Below are 13,015 nucleotides of genomic sequence, written 5' to 3'. Positions count from 1 at the left end.
GTAGAAGAGCTGATGATGGCCATGGAGAAGGTCAAACAGGAGCTGGAGTCAATGAAAGCAAAATTGTCCTCTACACAACAGTCTTTGGCTGAGAAGGAAACCCATTTGACCAACCTACGAGCTGAAAGAAGGAAACATTTGGAGGAGGTCCTGGAAATGAAGTAAGTGTCTTTTATTATTTGAAGGTGGGTTTTATTGATGTCTCCACATTCCTTTCTGATCCTTATTGTTCTAAAGACARCCCCTGCATGGGTATGTCCCTGCAGATGGCAACTATCTGTAACCAGCTGAGCCTTCAGAAGTGACTTCTGACCAGAGATTACTGACACGTCTTTCACACTTCCGTAGATCCAAAAACATTTCTTCCTTTTGATAGTTCACAATAGACTACTATTATTTGCACAATAGCATATTCAAAGATCCTAAGCAACTATTGGGACTCTTATTTTATGTGTAATGAATGTGCCATCTTGCTTTGAGCAGCACTACTTCAAGGTAAGGTGCAAGTCAGTGTAGCAAATGGCAGAAAAAAGAGGGAAGAGATAAACACAATGTCAAGTGTCTGGTYTGCACAAGTATTTCTCAAGCTCATGCAGATGATTCATTAGTGCTGGAGCAGTTTGAAGTTCTCTGTCWGTCAGACTTTTCTCATCATCTTTGCACAAGCAAGCCTGGATAAAATGAAGCTTTGAGGAGGTGGGGAGAAGAGAGGGWTTGGCTTTCTCCAGCTTAAATACTTCCTAATTTCTGACTGTGCATTATAGATAAATAGTTATCCTTAGTTTAGGGAGACRTGAATCTATTTAGTGCGATGATGGATAGTGCTGCCAGCAGTTCATTAGAAACACTTTCAGTTGTTTAGCCAGCCCTGAAGAGAAGGAACATTTTTATTGGCAGGACTAGCAGTGGTTCCTCCACTGTGGTTTTATGAGCCATTATTTATTTATTTAACTATTCTACACTGGTCTCTTTCCTTTTTTTTTTTTTTTTTAATGAAAGGATAGAAAAACAGCTGTTACAAAATGGAAAGAGGTGGCTTAGATCTTGAAACTTTAACTTAGGAGTGCTGTATAAAGTGGGCCAAACCTCCCCAGCTTCATATTCAGCTACAACAGTCTGATCTAGACCTGGCATAAGGATGTTGGAGGACTGCAGTACTTAAAAGCCACACTTTTTATTTTTAATAAAAAATTTTATTGAGCTATAAATTTGACTGCCTTGAGARTTGCTGTATTGGGGGATGGGAAGAATAGCTCTTTAGGTCATGTGGGAATCCAAAGCAACTGGAGATGTATCCCATATCCAATCACTTGATAGTACTTTCTTCTGCCAAACTGCTCTGCCAAACCTTCTCATTAAAATCTAAACGTAGTGTACTGCATATCCTGAAATGTATTTGGAATTGTGTAGATCCTCTAATATAACTACTCACTTCTAAATGATGACCTCTCTTAGCTGTGTAAGTTATTGTTGGAAAGCTTTTGTACTGAAATGTACTATCAGGGACTGCATGAACTGGTAGATCCATTGTACCTCAGGAGGAAGAAGAACACTAGAGAGAATGGTAATGCTGTCAGCACATGGAGAGAAAGATGGAAAAAGCATTACATTTGTATAGTTAACTAGCTGAGCGTGTTTTAGTCATAGCTGGTCTGTCTTAAAGTTCTATAAAGCTGCCAAAGGCATCCAGACTTCAAAAACTCACCCTCACCATAAGGCTCTGTTGCAAACAAGCCTCTACTGAGGACTCCCAGTCAATTAAATATCTTATTTTTTTTTATACAGAAACTCCAATATATTTGCTGCCTGACTTTCCCCAGCCTATGCCTTTTATTAAATGCATTTTTGTTATCTGTTTTCTAGTTTTACAAAAAGTCTCTCATGTTGTTACAGTGTTTTCTACTATTTCAGCTCAAAARCAACACTAATTGAATGAATGGTCAGTTTTATGAGCCAATTAGCTGCTTTTGGTGTCCTTACAGAAAATCATAGCTGTTGTGCAGATAGTGTTCAAAGATACAATAAAGCAGTATTGTTTCCCAAATTTTAGGGCATGCTTTGGTGGGAAAAGTTTGAGGTGCTCAAAAGCAGCACTGATTCAATTTGAGATTTGATAGAGGTGTAGATTTAACAGCCCTGCAGTCAGCTAATGGGGCTGGGGAGCAGACAAGAAAAATAGCTTAGGAAATGCTACTTTAGGAGATTCTAGATATGGAATAAAAGGAAGTGTTAAAGCAACAAGTGGACTCCACAAAGTTGCCTCTGGGTTTTAGTAGGAAATTGTTAGATACCATGCTAGGGAAAATACATGTTTTAAATACTGTTTCTTTGAGTAGAACTTGTGTTTACTACTGACTCTGTAACCCTGAGAAGATCATTTCACACTCCTTAGGGAATAGTGTGGCACTGGAATAGCTCAAGTGTGAATTATTCCGAGCAAGAAATTTCACTCCTTAAAGAAATACTATGTATTTTGAAGGCCTCTTCCTTTAAGTCTAATATTTTCATTTTCTTTAAAAAAACTTTAATGCGAATAATTATGAGAGGCAGATAATGGTCTCTATTTATATCACCAAACCTGATCTACTGTGGAGAAATACTACTGCTGAACTGCTAGGATTTTTTTTTGTTATGTTTTCTTTAAGAAGTTCTAATGTTTCCATCATTCACAGCAAATCTTTTAAATTAGGCAGGAATAAAGTGCTGTCTACAGAGAAATCTCTGTTCTTTGTCCCATAAAAACCTGCTTAGGCTGAGCTGAGTTATAAACTGTTGAAAATCACCAGTTTTACTTTCCTTTTTTTTTTCCTGGTGTTGTCAGCAAATTTTGGCAGTGTGTGAAAATAACCAAGCACAAACAGTCTAATCTGAGGCCGAGCTCATGCAATTGCCAAATCTGTAGCAGCGGACACCGCACTTACAGGGAASGGGAACAGACACTGTGTCTGCATGGCTTTTCTCCTAGACAGGCCTTTTGTGATGGTCAGAAGGACCAGAAGGTTCTTCAGGATTGAAAAGTCCCTGTTGGGGCATTTGTCAATCTGTTCTTTCAGTCCTGGAAAACTATCCAATAGCCCTTTCCTGAATTATGCCTTCTCCTGCTAATTGCAATTGCTGCTAGCCCTATAATTCAAGGTATGCAGACTTACATAATGTAGTTGGTGCTTCAGAGCTGAATCTTTCATCCTKCTGGCTCACAACAGAAGGGTTATTACTTGTCTGGGAATAATTTACTATCCTCTTATTTCTTGAAAAATAATCAAGGGTATTGCAGATGAATTAATTGTTATCACAGAAAATTATTTATGTTTTAAAATCAAGCTGTCAGAAAACATCTTTTGATTTCTTGTCTGACTGTACATAAAGTCTTTTGGGTATTTATCACAGTAGTTTCCAATTAAATGAATTCATCCTTACAGATAGTGTTTCTTTGATACAGATTGTAAGGCRGTGATCAGAAATGAACCAGGCCTGTGTAGCTTAATGAGGCTGTTTATTGTATGCCTTCCTTTTTTCATCTCGGAGCTGGAAGGCCTGCTGAGAGCTACAGGAAGGCTACTCATAAAAATAAGATGCCAGCCTAGGAACAGCAGGAAGACTGTTCATCCATACTCTGCTACAGTTTTCCTGCATCATATGGCTTTAAAATATTTGGTAGATGGAGAAGGCCACATCTTCATTTTCAGGCTCTCAGATAAGAAAAATGCAAACCCATGCAGATGAGCACTCACAACTCAAAACTGAGTGGAAGGTTTGTCTCCTGAAAAGTTTATCCTCTCAGCAATAAAGCAGCATTGTCTGGAGGTATGAGTTTGAAACTGAAATTGAAGTCCAAAAGAAACTGATTAATTGACACAGTTTATTTGCTGGAAAAGTAATTTCAGTTGATCCAGAATGAGGTGTGAAGTAATTTCAATCCCTGCAAACAGTTGAACCAAATGAAAATGCTTCAGGTTGTGCGCACCCGTGGTGAATCAAACCAGAAAAAAAGAAAGTATCAATGTCCATCCAGCAATAACTTGTCAGCTCATCCACAATTGTCTTTTTGKAAATTAAGGAATTCTTTTTGTCTTTAAAGAAGTTGTGGTTTATGCATATGGATTAACAGCAGTTCTCTAGAGCAGATGAGCAGCTGTTTCTGTAGTTTGAAATCACTTTGTGTTTCTTAATGCCACAAAGCAGTAGCACATTAACCTCTCATCTGCAAAGTGTAGCTGTTGAGGCCCAGCACGGGCTCTGCATTGCACTGAACTGGACTTACAAGGTCTGTGGGTCACTTGATGTGTCAGACCATCATGTGATGGCAGCAGYGGTACCAAAGCTTCTCCCCTGATTACTTCGTGTGAACTTAAATAAGCTCAAGTTCCACAGGGGGCACTCTGTGCCTGTAGGATTCACTGTCTGGGGGAAAGCTAAACAAGTGCATCTCCGTCAGTCTCTTTTTTCTTCTGTTGCCTTTGGAATTTTCTTTTTTAAATGTCTTTTTCATGGCATGCAGTGCAAATGAACATGCCAGTGTCCTATTACCATTGTTTTGTCCTTTCCAATTTTCAAGCATAAAATATTTAATCATATATGTTGGTTTCAATTCTGTGTTGTCACCCAATTAAATGTTAAAAACTCCAGTTCAGGTAGTCTGAAATATGAAAAATAATCCATTTTTAATTTCTGAACAATACAGACATCATGTTTAAATAATTTGAAATAAACTGACCTTGGAACTRCTGTTAATCTCAAAGTGAATCATACAGAATCCAAAAGGAAAGCTGAAATAAAGCATATTGTGTGTCTTTTAAGGTTCAAGTTTATTGAAACATCTTGGGTACCTTCAAATTTGGTGTCTTTTGCTAGTATTTTTTAAATTCAGGTGAAAAATCGAGAGAAAACATTATCTCCATTGCACTTTTTCTCTCTTGATAATTAAGAAATGAGTCCTGTTACCCTTTCTGTCCTCCTGTGTTGTCARTGAGCCCTTGAGTACTGTGTGGCATGAGTGTTAAGGCAGCCCTAGAGACAGCCTGCCATGTTTTCAGTGCTTCTCACACTATATGGCCTGAATCATGKAATTAAGCAGAAGAGTTTAACCCATTTTGGGGCAGCAGTACTCAACCGGTCAACCAAATGTTTCACATAAGTGAATCTCAAACTCAAGGTGTCACAGAAAGATAAAACTGCTAAGCAAAGACATGAACCTTTAGCAAAGCCTACATAAACCAAGTGTTCCGTATCAGTACACACGGAATTAGATTGTTGTGGTCTCTGTTTCTATAAGTATTGGGAAGGTATATTTATCTTTTGTAACTGGTTTGTTGTTATTCTTCACCTGCCTTGAAAATYCTTTTCTTCAGTAGCTTTTCAGATACTAAAACCTTGGCACAATATGTCACAGTCCTGTTCTGTCTTGTGATAAAACCTCTGTATCTCATTTTATCTTAAATTCTATGGTCCCTGAGAACAAGCTTGCAGACAGAAAGTACTGTACTATCTTAATGAGCCATGACAGACCTGGAAGYCAAACCAATTGTTGAAAACTACACCAGGTGGTGTTAAAATGGTTTGCTTCCCTGAGTAATTTCCAAGACTATTGATGTTATAGGGCAGAGTTGCAGAAAAGAGGTCCAGTCATTAAGTTTTGGAGGATTTAGCTACCCTGTTCTCTTGTTCCCATGCCTTTCCATGGGAGATTATTTTTCTGGATATGTTTTTCTGGGGACTGGGTTTAGTGTAAGTGATCCCATCCGTAGCTTAGTTTTCTAGATGGTGAAACAAAATGAAACCTCTTTCAAGTAAGAATGTGAAAAATTTAGCATATAGCCTCAGTGTTAAAAATGCAGAGGTTTTGTCATACTTTCTTCTTCTATTAATAGATTGCAACATTCTTACAGAAATTACTGTGCAAGATCTCATCAATAGAGATCTTAGCATATGTACACAGAGTATTAAAACGTATGAATTTTTTGGCTTACAGAATCCTAATACTAGAAAATGAATACCCTTCTTGTTCTCAGTTTGTTAGTTCATTATTTCAAACAGTCTTAGGGAACAGGTGCGGCACAAGATAATTTCTTCATGTTCTGCACTGCCCAAAGGGTGTTGGTTTGGGAAAAGTTTGTTTTTATTGTAACCTGTATTGCAGATCATCTTATCTAAAAAGAGTAAGAGTTATGGGGTTTTTTTTGCTAGGTAACCCAGTATTTAACTGGTAGAGGAACAGACAGAGTGATGGTTTTATTTTGACTAAGATTGCTTGTAAGACAGCTCTGTCGGCACCAGTATACTGCTTTCTGCTAACTAATTCTGTATGCCATTATTTGTGTAGTTAAATACACTCAGAAGTTCTCTCAGAACTAAAAGCTTTTCTGTCCAGGTGAATCCATGTAATTTTCCTTAGTACTACAAATTCTCCACTCCACTTGCTTCTAGAACAACACTTGACAAAAGTGCATTTCCAAGTCTTCTGCATGCAAAGACGATGTTTGTGTACAATTCTATACACTAGAAATATAAAATATGACTGTGGTTTTTGTTTTAAAGTATGCAGGAGTGCTTTGGCTCAGGGTTGATAGCAACACTACATTTGCTATGCTGGCCATTTCAGCTACCTCAGTGATTCCTGTCGCCATCCCCAATCCAGCTATAAGATTCTGGGGCTTCCAGGGGTGTTACTGAGCTAAACCAAATCAGGCACTTTTTACTTTCTCTTATGTCAAAGGAACCATGAGTTCCTTAGGGTGCTCTTGCCTCTTTTATAAACGTGAACTGTAAATAGTAATGCATATAAATCAACTCTGTGAGCACTACATATTTCATTAAATACAGWCAAGTTGTGGGTTAATAGAAGTTCCAAGTGAAAATATTATGGTATCTCATTGCATATATTGTAGATGTAATGTAGTGTGAACAATAGTAGCTTTGAGCAATTGTAAATCCCATCCAGACATCGTTAGCATAGTTCAAAATACGAGGAGGGAACTCTCCAAGGGTGGATGTGCTCACATGGTCACTGTGCATGTGCAAGTCACTCTTTTATTGGGTTTAAAATAACAGTGTAGCTTTGCGGGTGTAGGTAAGGCAAATTCCAACTTCAGGCTGTTTTCTGGAGTGGAACAGAAATTCCTTTTTTYTTTTTTTTCTTTTTTAAAGTGAGGTCAATTTGCTTTAATTACAGAAATAACCTCTGAAGCAAGTAATTGCTTCCCTACAGTCCTGGAGGACAACATGTGGGATTTGGGTAAGAAAAACTGGAGAAATGAGTCAAGTTGCTGGCAGTACATACAGTCTTTGTCTTTACACTATATGGGAATATCCATTATATYTTTCTTGTTTTTCTCCCTTCCCAAACAATACTTTTGATTTCTTTTAGGCAAAATAAGCATCATCTGCAAGTTTGTGGAATTTCTGAGAAAACTTCATAGCAATAGGATTTGGGAATTGTTGGTTTGGGTTTGTCTGGTGGTACCTTGTGTGCAGTAATTGCATGTAACTTGATTGCATGTAACTGAAGTTAAAAACATTAAAATTGACCTGAACTGTTCATTTTGAGATCCTAAAAGATGACATATATACTATGAAAAGTATCTTCCTTTGAGGTATGATGCTGTCATTGCTGTTAAGTCACTTCTCCCCATCCAATAGTTTTATATTTTCTGCAGATTGCAGGGCAAAGAGAAGTATGTTCCTGAACTAGGAGCTAGTGAATAYAGGAACGCAGGGAATTCTGAAAAATCATTTGACACAATGTTCTGTTTGGTGTTGCCTAAACCCCTTTTTTAGCCCTTCCTCAGGCTATAGCGTTCTCTAGACCTACAGCTCCTGTTAAGTCTACTGGTGTTTTACAGCTTTAAAATTGATGTTGAGCTGAAAACTAAGGGACCACACTAGTTTATTTTCACTATGTAATCTAGGAATCAAGCTTTGCAAATGWGGTTAAACTGCATTATATAATTTGTATTTGCTATACAATCTAAGCATCCACTGGTTTGATAATTTCATTTAATTTAATGAATAAAGATTTTGGGCCACTGGTACTGTTGTTCAAAGATGACAACTGCAAGTAGCTTTGAGGAGCCAGGGATTTCATCAGAAATGGGTTGGAGTAAATGGTCAAAAATATTTGTAAATGTTTAGAAAACTGTAAAGTGTTGAATAACAGAGAAATTAACTTGTTGAGACTAAATCGTGACAAATCAACCAGGTGTCCCCATATGCCAAGTCATAGTTTTGGTAATTATTGTAGTTTTGATCTCAGGAGCATTTGTGTCATCATCTCACAGAATTGTCTCATCAATGAAGTAGGGATTGTATTCCTTATTAAACCACTGTAAAGTAAATAAGTGCATAGCTGGAACAGAATGAACAGTAGTTTACTGTTGGAATGGAAACCTCTGTTACATGGTGTCCTTAGAGGTCTCTYCCAAGTCTGCTACTGTTCAAATTGTCCAGAATGAAGTGGCTGACAAGCCAAAGCCAAAGGCTGTGTATTTCCAAAACGCCATGGTGGTTGTTCACGCATTTTGGGGAACAAGATGAGAATTCAGACTGATCTCCATGAAGTGAAGAGGATTCTAGGGCGGTTTTTAAAACAGCATRTCACAAATAGTTTAAATACAGTTGAATGTGCTTTGAGGGTAGTTTAGGTGAAGTTGAGGATGGAGGATGTTTTACCTTGCAGCTTTTGTGATGCTTCAGCACAAGTCATATAGTTTCAGACATTAATGAATGTCTGTAAGAATGAAAAATGGCCTGTAAAAATGTATTATAAGCATGAGCTTTTCCTACGTGTGATGTGGGCTCAGTTTTGTCTGTTAATACTGTCTTTGGCTTGCAGATTCAATTTCTTAAGAGAAACTTGGCTTGTGTAAGTAATTCCTGTTGAGTATTCTCCATGCAAAGSAAACTTCTTTTTTTATTGGGAGGAATAAACATTATTCAATTCATTGGTTCAAAGTAGCTGCAAAATTTTTACTGCCTTTCAAGCCCCCATTAGGCAGGAAACCTGAAAGGGTTGGGACTTGCTGGCCTGTTAGGTTATAAAGAATGTCAGGGATATCTTTTGATATTTGGAAAAAGCCTTTATCTCATCAAGCTACATTTTCTTCAAAAATATTAATAATGCAACTATCAATAGCAGTATTTTTCAGTTTAGTTCTTTTCACTAGAGGATTTTACATTTCAAAGTCTTTCTKTTTTTAATAAAAATGGAGCAATGCTATTGTTATTCCTCAAAGGAGTAAACTGAAAAGAAAAATGAAGTGACTTGCTCACCCATGGTCACAGAATTTCAATGATGTCAGGAATTAAAATCTGAAGATACTGTCTTTGTAGATTTTTTTGATATCTTARCTGTTTGAGACACAAATTTTTAATAGGAAATGTGCACATAGGAAGCATACTTCTTCATTTATTTCTCTTTTCTAGCATGTTCTCATACAGATTCTTTGTACATCCTTTTTTTTTTTTATGATATGTCTGTATCTAAAGTTGRATATRTGTTTCTTGCCACTTTAGTACTGTRAATTGKAGAGAAGCAATCTGTTCTGTTTTTCTGAGCTGACCTTTGGATTTATCTTGCTTACCAGAGTCTCATTGTTAGTGAGGGCTTTGGTTTTGAGTTTGAAAAACTAGATTARTTTAGCCAGAATATGTTAATTTAGAAGAAAAACAAATACATTTTTGCCTTGCCTTTAAAAATATGAASCTGGCTTTGGACTGCAGTTTCATAGATTTTGTGACAAATGAGGCAAGAAATAAATTGGCAAACYCCCTATGTCCAAAGTACAGTGGTACAGTGTGCTCTCTAATTCCCAGCCCCAAAGATCTCAGCAAAGGCCACAAATTAAACAAAGTCAAAATTAATCAACTCCACAATCAAAATACAATTATTAAGCCTTTCATTTACTACAAAGAAGCAGTTGTGAAAGAGGCAGTGGAGCAAGTTCTTTTGTGCACTAAGGGAAAATCAACAGCAAGGTGTCAAACAGAAAAATGAAACCCTGCAGGTGAGGCYGTCTTTGGAGCCAAAAGAAACCAGCACTTACACAGAAATGCAAGTAAACTGTTGGAGAATGGAAAAGGTGTTTGGTGCTGAGCTGCAGAGGGTGTCAGTGTGGCATTTGGCCCAAAATGAAGAAGCCTGTGGACTAGAACAATGCTCTGGGGTCATGCACAGCCCCTTCGAAGAAGGTCCCGATGAGGCTTCACTGCAGGGCTTTCAACTGCTGGAGCTTTTGCCTCCTTTGCAACTTGGAGCATGGGAATAGCACTTCCTCTGTGTGAGGATTTCAGGGATGCCTAGACACACCATGGCTAACAGTGCCTTTCTTAATATGTTTTGTGCCCTTGTTGGGGAGACAAGGTGTTCCACATTATTTCATGACACATATGGATACACCCTCATTATCTGTATTTATATAGTTACGGAATTTCTTGTTCTGTTTGATGGGCAAATATGATCTCAATGCAACTTAAATGCAGCTAAGTGTAAAAACTTCATCTTTAGGTACCTGTTCCTGAAACAGAACTTGTAAGCTTTTAATGAAAATAGTTTTAGARGGGCAGAAATTGCACTGGGCAGCTATATGGTTTTCATCTCARTGCTACAAGTAACATAAAATATTTATTCCCATATGTGGGAGATGCATTGTCTTTTAATAGATACTACATTCATTTTCTTTGTACTAACTCTCAAAGTAGCAATGTGGTATTAATATGTGAATAGAGTAGTAAGTTTTGTCTAATACCTTTTAGAGTATCCCTACCTTAGCCCAGTTGTGGTTACACATTTTCATGGTGCAGACACTCCCGTGGCTGCAATGTGCCTGCATCACTTGTGTTTTGACTTGCCCCGAGTATAGGTCATTTTAATTTTATAAATAAGTGTAGTTAGTTTTCTGTAGACTCTGATAACCTCTATAAGTTTCTCAGCAGATTAATGACTTAATGAAAATTAGATGTATTTTTCAAGGTAGGAATACTTCTTAAGAGCTGTCAGGTTGCAGTCTGATGCATGGAATAAAAMCCTCAGCTCTTCAGAGTTGCTCTACCCCCTGTTCTCACTGCCAAGTCAGCTTAGAAGCAATTGTACATGAATCAGCAGACCATCATCAGGAAATGTCTTCTTGGAAAGATGGAAAATTTAACTCCACGTGACCAACATTCACAGATTTTCAGTTAAAATTTCATTCCCATTCTGTATACTGATATGGCTGGTCTGGAACATGCATTTAAAAGGACAAAATCTACCTTTCAGGTTGGCCATTCCCAAGGAAATCCTATGGGTCTTAGAAAAAGTCTTTTAAAAATATTAATTGAAGAAATGCACTAAAAAAGTTGCATTCCTCTTTGAAATTCATGCACTGCCCATTTTTCTAGTTTATGTCTTAACTATGTATTCGATTTGAGGTAAGAGTTAGGATAGCCTAGTGGAAGTATTTCATTGCTCAACTTCCCATCTGAGGTTGGTAACAATCTGCTGGGACTTGGAAGTGCACACCTACACCTGTGATGAACAAGAGGAGTTTGTTGATCAAAATGGCTTACCATAACTTGTCTCTACATGACCTTAAGATTCTTCTAGGAACAGACTATTTTTTTTTTAGTTGTGCAGCCTTTTATAATTTCAGTTTGCGCTGTGGCACTCAGTTCTCATTATGATACTTCACATTACGTAGCACTTTCCATATGTGAGTGTTACGGCAGTTACAAAGTCCCTGTTAATTCTTGAAATAAGCCTTTGAAATAAAAGAAGTGTTTATCTTATTTAGGAACAAAGGAAACTCAGCACAGAGAAATTCARATGGCATGATTGAATTGTCTACGTGTCTTGTAGTAGAGTGACTTTCAGACCACATTCAAGTTACTTAACCATGTCTTGCACTCCCAAAATAAGATTTCATTTGCAATTGCGAATTAACAAAGGGTGGTTATTAAAGTATCGATTAAAGGACAATGTTAAAATTAGCTTTCTTGTTCATTATAGAAAATTGTTTTGAATAGGACAGAGAGCAGGAGATACACAGCAAGGTTCTTTCCTATCTTCTGTTTCTCAAGTTTTTACTTCCTTCTCCTTGGTTGGTCTTCAGACCTTTCTTCTCTGCCTACCAGTGATGATCTCTGGACTCCAAAAAATGGTTTTTTTACACACAGGATATAAGAAAGAAGCTCATTTCTAGCTCTGAAGCACCTGTTGATCACTTAGTTGTTGGTTCTGAAAACAGCATTGTATTGTGTGAACCTAAGAGTCTATTGCCATTTCTGGTGCACTAAATTGTCCCACYGGACTTCCAGGTGCCTCTTCAGAAAGGCATGGATTATCCTTAGATTTAGTGTCATGTTGTGGGCTTCCTGTCCTTTGTATCCTAGGGCAGCTCTTGTGCTATCAGACACCATTATTTGGGCAGTGCAATCCCAAAGCAGGCAGCAAGGAAAACTTGAATCATCACAATTCCCATCAGCRTCACTTAGGCAAGACTGTAGTCTGGTCTGGCAGCCTCTTAGCACTGACAGTGCATTGTCCATGGCTTCAAGGTGACTTCTAATATCCCAGAATTTGACACTGTAAACATGCTCTGTGCTGCAAGACCTCATAGCTTCCATTGAACTTCTGTCGTCCCCTTGAACCCCCCATAAAGGTTATGCTCTCAGTCAAGGCCCTCTTCTTCTTACTGAGGAACACAATGCTTCCTAGGCTCATTGGGATTAGGAGTTATTGTTTTCATGGCATTTCAGATCATGGACTTGCCTATAAAGTTCAGAATTACTAGTTCCAAAACACTTGCAGTCGAGCCACTTCCACACCATAGCATAGTCATCATCACTGAGGCTGAAAGGGTCTTTTAATGAGTTGTTTCTTTTTCGTATTATAGAATAACAATTTATTCCTGAACTGCAGGTAGCTGACTCTTTCACTGTCTCCTTTGAGGATGCTGCAGTGTATATGATAGCTCATTTTACAGCTGAACTATGTACTTGAAAAGAAAAACCCACATCAATTTTTTTCTTATGTAGTGTAAGTCAT

The 13,015-nt window shown here is 37.8% G+C and overlaps 1 protein-coding gene across 4 annotated transcripts in view; it reads left to right on the top strand.

Moving 5' to 3' along the window:
• The window catches only part of ERC1 (ELKS/RAB6-interacting/CAST family member 1), a 269,145-nt gene that overhangs the window by 177,347 nt on the left and 78,783 nt on the right, over window positions 1-13,015 (top strand). For all 4 annotated transcript variants that reach the window (XM_057390065.1, XM_057390061.1, XM_057390063.1 and 1 more), the window contains one exon: window positions 1-161. In XM_057390065.1, the coding sequence (XP_057246048.1) occupies window positions 1-161 (161 nt within the window). The remainder of the gene's footprint in view (window positions 162-13,015) is intronic.

This window comes from Malurus melanocephalus, unplaced genomic scaffold (assembly GCF_030028575.1).
Source record: "Malurus melanocephalus ecotype Western Australia unplaced genomic scaffold, MMel_1.1 scaffold_22, whole genome shotgun sequence".
Lineage (NCBI taxonomy): Eukaryota > Metazoa > Chordata > Aves > Passeriformes > Maluridae > Malurus > Malurus melanocephalus.
This window is presented reverse-complemented; position numbering and strand designations above follow the sequence as displayed.